At 36.4% G+C, this 6146-nt stretch overlaps 2 protein-coding genes across 6 annotated transcripts in view; both read left to right on the forward strand.

The window, feature by feature from the left end:
- The window catches only part of LOC107668509 (acetylserotonin O-methyltransferase-like), a 7231-nt gene extending 4409 nt beyond the window's left edge, over positions 1–2822 (forward strand). For both annotated transcript variants that reach the window (XM_016460403.1, XM_016460404.1), the window contains exons 6-9: positions 655–773; positions 927–1064; positions 2017–2139; positions 2225–2822. In XM_016460403.1, coding sequence (XP_016315889.1) covers positions 655–773; positions 927–1064; positions 2017–2139; positions 2225–2436 — 592 coding nt within the window. In that variant the 3' untranslated portion in view covers positions 2437–2822. The remainder of the gene's footprint in view (positions 1–654; positions 774–926; positions 1065–2016; positions 2140–2224) is intronic.
- Positions 2823–3689: 867 nt separating this feature from the next.
- The window catches only part of jade1 (jade family PHD finger 1), a 10553-nt gene continuing 8096 nt past the window's right edge, over positions 3690–6146 (forward strand). The window contains exons 1-3 of one of the 4 annotated variants that reach the window (XM_016460400.1): positions 3690–4027; positions 4403–4482; positions 5042–5139. The gene's annotated coding sequence lies outside the window, so the exon portion shown is untranslated. The remainder of the gene's footprint in view (positions 4028–4402; positions 4483–5041; positions 5140–6146) is intronic. The other 3 variants (XM_016460401.1, XM_016460402.1, XM_016460399.1) reach the window with 3 other exon arrangements.

A 6146-nucleotide genomic window follows, 5' to 3' on the forward strand; every position in this document is an offset into this window, starting at 1 on the left:
TCTCTCTCTCTCTCTCTCTCTCTCTCTCTCAGATCATCAGCTCAGCTCTGTTCCAATTATACACTTATTTTCACATAGCTATGAGAAGCGTTAAACATGGATGTGCGTGCAGTTGCCGTACTGTATAAAAGCTTTAATCAGGATAAAACTGTATATTAAAAGTTAACATAAGCAGTAGCATTTACAAATAACAGCATATCTAAAAGTATGAGACAACAACAAACAAAAAACATAGGCCTAGCATTAAAAGCCGTGCTTGCACAGGTTCTGCACGATCCTCTTCAATAATAGCCTCTCAATTGAGCTCAAACTGTGGTTTAGCCAATCACAACACACTGGGCTAGCTAACCAATCAGAGCCCATCGCCTATTTCTGAGGGCGGGGCTTCATAAAAGCAGGAAATGATCAACGTGTTTCTCAGAGAAGGGACAGAGCGGTGTGGAATAAAGGTAAATTATGTGAAAAATATAAAATTTATAATAAATAAAAAAAAAAACAAAGCATTAACATGTTAATGTGATTGTGTTTACCCCATAAAAACAATCAAGCCTAGAAAAAAAACAGTGAACCACCCCTTTAAATGGATCAAAAGTGACCATACACCATTCAAACTCAAATCCATCTGCTGACACCGCTGCCAATGTTTTGTTTCAGGTCAGAAGAGGAGATGCTGAAGTTCATGGGTCTGATGAACTCTACATGGGTCATTGACGGTCATGACATAGTGACAGCATTTGATCTTTCTAGCTTCAAGACCGTCATAGATCTGGGAGGTGAGTATAAATGTTGTTTTGACTGTTTGCTTATTTATGACCGTTATTTGAGCTAAAAAATAAAAAGCTCACAATTGTAGAAAAAAATATTTTTTATAAATTATGCAAGAAGCAGTAGATTTGCAAATCATGTTATTTTGAGATGCTTTGCAGGCTGCTCTGGTGCATTAGCGCGAGAGCTGGCTAAAGAGTATCCTTCCTCCACTGTCACGGTTCTGGATCTCCCGGCTGTGGTCCAGACTGCTCAGCGGCATTTCGCCCAGCAAGATGACACCATCTGTTTTCAAGAGGGTGCGTAATGACGCATTGTAACATTGTTAATGGTTCGCATTTGACAGATCCTCTGTCCTTCTGAACTTGTCAAAAACAACAATCAATCTAATGGCTGCCCAGACCACAGTACATTTTAAGCGCGTTGTTAATATAGTTAATGAAAACTGAAATAGAAACTTAATAAAAAACATTTTTCTTAACTAAAATATAAATAAAAACTAAAATAACTGGGAAAAACTAAAATATTCAGAAATGGCCTCAGATTAATGTTTTAGTTTCTTATATAATATATCATAAAACCATCTGCATTAAACATGGACACATTAAACACTTGATGGCAATAACACTGTCCTGATAAATTCAATGCTGCTTTTAAATGATACCAGTTAGCACATTAACTAAGAAAAAAAAAATAAAAAATCTAGAAAACACTAAATAAAACAAACAATAAAATACTACATAACATTCAAATGTTTAGGGACAGTAAGTTTTTATTGTTTTTCAAAAGAAAATTGTATTCAGCAAGTATGCATTAATTTGATTAAAAGTGACATTGTTACAATAGATTTTTATGTATAACATTTATACTCATTTACAACTTATTTATATCTTAACTCACACTGGATCATGTGAAACTGAAGACTGGAGTAATGGCTACTAAAAATTCAGCTTTGCCATTACAGGAATAAATTACATTTTAAAATATATTAAAATATAAATTTTATTTTAAATTGTAATAATATTTCAAAATATCACTGTTTTACTATATTTTTTTGATCGAATAAATGCAGCCTTGGTGAGCATAAGAGTATTTTAAAAAAAATCTTACCAACCCCAAACTTTTCAACGGCAGTGTTGATGATGTGAAAACTAAACTAAATAAGATAAAAGCAAAATTAAAAATTCATAACTCTAGTATGGCATTTCTCATCTATAAAACAATTAGGTATATGTTGTTTTGTATTTGTAGGGGATTTTTTTGAAGGAGAAATCCCTCCTGCAGATTTATACATTCTGGCCCGGATCATTCATGACTGGAAGGAGGACAAAAATCTCAAACTACTGAAGAAGATTCATACAGCATGTCATCCAGGTGAGAAAAGATGTCTACCTGGTCAGTAATATTAACAAGTGGCCCTAAAATGATAGTTTTCAAAGTATTAACCATCTCTGTCTAGGTGGAGGCGTTCTGATCGCAGAGGCACTGTTATTTGAGAACCGCCGGGGTCCAACTATGGTTCAGATGTTTTCTCTGAACATGCTGGTCCAGACAGAAGGGAAGGAGCATCCACCCTCTCATTATACACGTATGCTCACTGACGCAGGATTCAGAGACGTGCAAGTCTGTCAGACCGGAAAATCATACGATGCTATTTTGGCTCTCAAATGAAAATGCACAAGTGTATTGTAAGCGTCGTCAGTAATCAGACCCCTTCTGCCTTATCTACAGACACGTCAGTGATCATGTTCATGCACATGTCAGGCATCTGTTGTTCCACCTTGGCTTGTTTGTAAAGTTTTTTTTCCAACACAGAGTGAGCACAGAGTGATCCTTATGATTCCTTCAAAAGACAGTTTGAGTACCAATTAGGTTTAGTTATTTGTGAACTTGACTTCTGAGGCCTACCAGATGTATTCTGAGAAGGGGTGGGATGAGGAGCTGTTTTGGATTGGCCAGTGATGTGTCAAAATAAGCTCCTCCCTCTATCCCGTCTTGTGTATCTATGCAGTATGCACTGTGGTGTTGACACATGGTTAAGTGTGACCCCTAGTGGTTATTATAACTAACACAGTCAAAAAATAAAACGGCATTAGTTGATTTTTAACTAAAGATAAGTCTAGTCTATCTAAATATCAATTCCTGGCCTCGTGCGATTTAATTTTAACAACATGATTTTAGTCCTAATGCAATTAATTTACCATCCTTCTACTGAAAAAAATAATGCATTTTGGATTTTTTTTTTAATGTATTGTGTATTTTTTTCTAGTGAAAACCTTGCACCACCCTTGACCTTGTGCCTCACATTTATACTTGTCCACCTAGAAAAAAAAAAAAAGGAAACAATGACCCAAGTATTTTGTTGTGCATTGATCCCATGTGATTTGCAGCTTTTGTATTATGTACCTTTCCCAAAAGGTTCAGTTACTCTCACAACTGGACTGATGTTTAAAATATTAAATATGTGACCCTGGACCACAAAACCAGTCATAAGTAGCACGGGTATATTTGTAGCAATAGCCAGCAATACATTTGTATGGGGTAAAATTTATCAATTTTTATTTTATGCCAAAAATCATTAAGATATTAAGTAAAGATCATGTTCCATAAAGATATTTTGTACATTTCCTACCGTAAATATATCAAAACGTAATTTCTGATTAGTAATATGCATTGCTAAGAACTGCGCTTAAATGCAATTTTCTCAACAACAAAATTGTGTGCGCCCTCAGATTCCAGATTTTCAAATAGTTGTATCTCGGCCAAATATTGTCCTATCCTAACAAACCATACATCAATGGAAACCTTATTTATTCCGCTTCCAGATGATGTATACATCTCAATAAAAAAAATTGACTCTTATGACTGGTTTTGTGGTCCAGGGTCACATATTTGAACCTACTTTTGATTAGTAGTGATGACATAACAATAAATCTTTCTAAATCCAGGTTTCCTATTGATTCATAATATTAAATAAGGAGTAGGTTTAAACCTGAAATTTCCCAAAATCCCTGTCATCATCTCCAAAACAGATGTGGATATTATGAAACAGCTGAAATGGAAGTCATGATGCTAATCCTCTGTTTGTGCGTGAGCACTAGCGCCCCCTGCAGGCGGACTCGGAATACAGCAGCGCAGTAGCGCATACGTAACCTGCATGTGTTTGTGTGTGTGTGGGGTGGAGGAGAGGAGACGAGAGGACTCAAACTCTGAGCAAGCGCCACATAGAAACGCCAGCGCAGGATCAGCAAGACCTTTTAATGTAGGTATACTACATTTTCTTGCTGTGCTGTAGCATACATGTTTAACAGGCAGGGACGAACAAGTGTTTTCCAGGATTTCCGCGAGCTCTTCATGCAGATGGTCCGGTGCAAATGTAGCACGTCATTAAAATGGCGCCAAAATATTAAGTTGAGCAGCAGCAGACGCTGCCCTAAATAAATGTTTGCACGCATTTGGCCTCTGTAGTAATTTCTATAAGCTCCTGGTGTGGTTTGCTTTGAAATTTGGTAGTTACTTTCAATCGCGTAGCTGCTGGCCGTGTGCGGCTGATCTTATTTAACCTAAAAGTTTTAGTGTTGAACCAGCAAATGGCATCAAACGCATGCCCATGTTTTGCATTTCGGTTATGTTTCAGAGGGGTGTTAGAAAATTTTCCCCGTGCCACGGTCTGGGTTGGTCCGGATTCAGCTCTGCCATGATGTTGGGAAAATAACGGTGGGAAATATTAAACTTTTCTTTGCGTTTGCGTTAGAAGTTAAATCTGCTAAATGTATGTATATGTGCGATAAAATTAGTTTTCTGATCGACGAATGTAACAACATACTTGTATGTTCTTGGTACTATACGTTGTTGTTTAAATATACGAAAGTGCAACGGAGGTTTTGTATTAAAACACTGTGAAATTATTTTGGATTCAGTGGGAAAAATAATAATAATTTTGTTTTCAATTTCGAACTGGCATTGAAATGGACAGCTATGTGACGTCAAGGGGCGTGGTCTTTCAGTAGCGTCACACACATGGAGCATTAGCGCTGCTGTTTACATGGAGTGTTGGACGTTGTGTTTGGGCAGAATTATTGGTTTGTTTTTATTGTAATGCAGTTGAAATTAGCAGATGTGAGATTTTGAAGTTGTGTCTTTAAATGTATCTTTACCTTATGATTTCATATTTACAACGATCTATTGACAGAAATGCAATATAATATACATAACTATGTTTTCAGAAGTGTATAAAGACCTTACTTAATTAACCGTTATGTTTTTATTACCTTAGATTGAGCAATTTCTATCTACATACACCGCGGGTCCCCTTACATGGAAGTCGCCACCATGTTTCTACAGTAGCCCTAAACGGACAAACTGCTCTACAGAGTGCGTTTCTTCACTTTGTTGTTCTTGCAAATAAAACACTGACACAATGATGAACAAGTACATTAAAGGGGTCATATGACATTGCTACAAAGAACATTATTTTGTGTATTTGGTGTAATGAAATGTGTTTATGCGGTTTAAGGTTCAAAAAACATTATTTTCCACATACTGTACATTATTGTTTCTTCTCTATGCCCCGCCTTTCTGAAACGCGTCGATTTTTACAAAGCTCATCGGTCTGAAAAGCGAGGTGTGCTCTGATTGGCCAGCTATCCAGTGCGTTGTGATTGGCCGAATACCTCAAGCATGTGACGGAAATGTTATTCCCCTTACCATATTGTGATGCCCTGTCCGGCCGGTGCGACGAGATGAAAACCCATTATAAACGAGGCATTTGTTGCATCCAGTGGGGACATAATTATGGATGATAATGACTTGTACGGTCTTTTTAAACATAAAACCATGTCTCCCTCATAATAAACGCTGTACACCGCAATTTATACTTTTTTTTTTAACATTGTACATTCTGTAATTCACATTATCTTGTTTGTCACAAAGAATGAAGAGTATCTATCATCCAGGAGTTTTAATTTTGACTGCCAACTCTTTCAAATACTTAAAAACATCACGGAAACAGTATTCAGTCGAAGAAAAGATGAAAGTTATTCTCAGTACAATCATCCACATTTAAATCATAAAGTTTGAAAAAATAGATTTAAAATCATGTGTAAGGCCACTGAGACAGCATGCTGTTGTTGCACATTAAATATTAATGTTTAGAACAGTGCAACTACAAACACCATTAGAAAATCATAGTTCCAGCGTCTTTAACATTCGCAATAACATCGATTTATTGAATGATTAAGTAAATATAATTCCTTAATTTACCTTTGTAAAGAAATCTCATTACTCTCTGCTGTTTTTACCCTACAACAGGGGTGCCCAAGATCGACTGTCCTGCAAAGTTTAGCTCCAACTCTAATCAAAGACACCTGCCTTTAATTTTT

The sequence above is a fragment of the Sinocyclocheilus anshuiensis genome, unplaced genomic scaffold, assembly GCF_001515605.1.
Source record: "Sinocyclocheilus anshuiensis isolate Anshui unplaced genomic scaffold, SAMN03320099.WGS_v1.1 scaffold52, whole genome shotgun sequence".
Taxonomy (NCBI): domain Eukaryota; kingdom Metazoa; phylum Chordata; class Actinopteri; order Cypriniformes; family Cyprinidae; genus Sinocyclocheilus; species Sinocyclocheilus anshuiensis.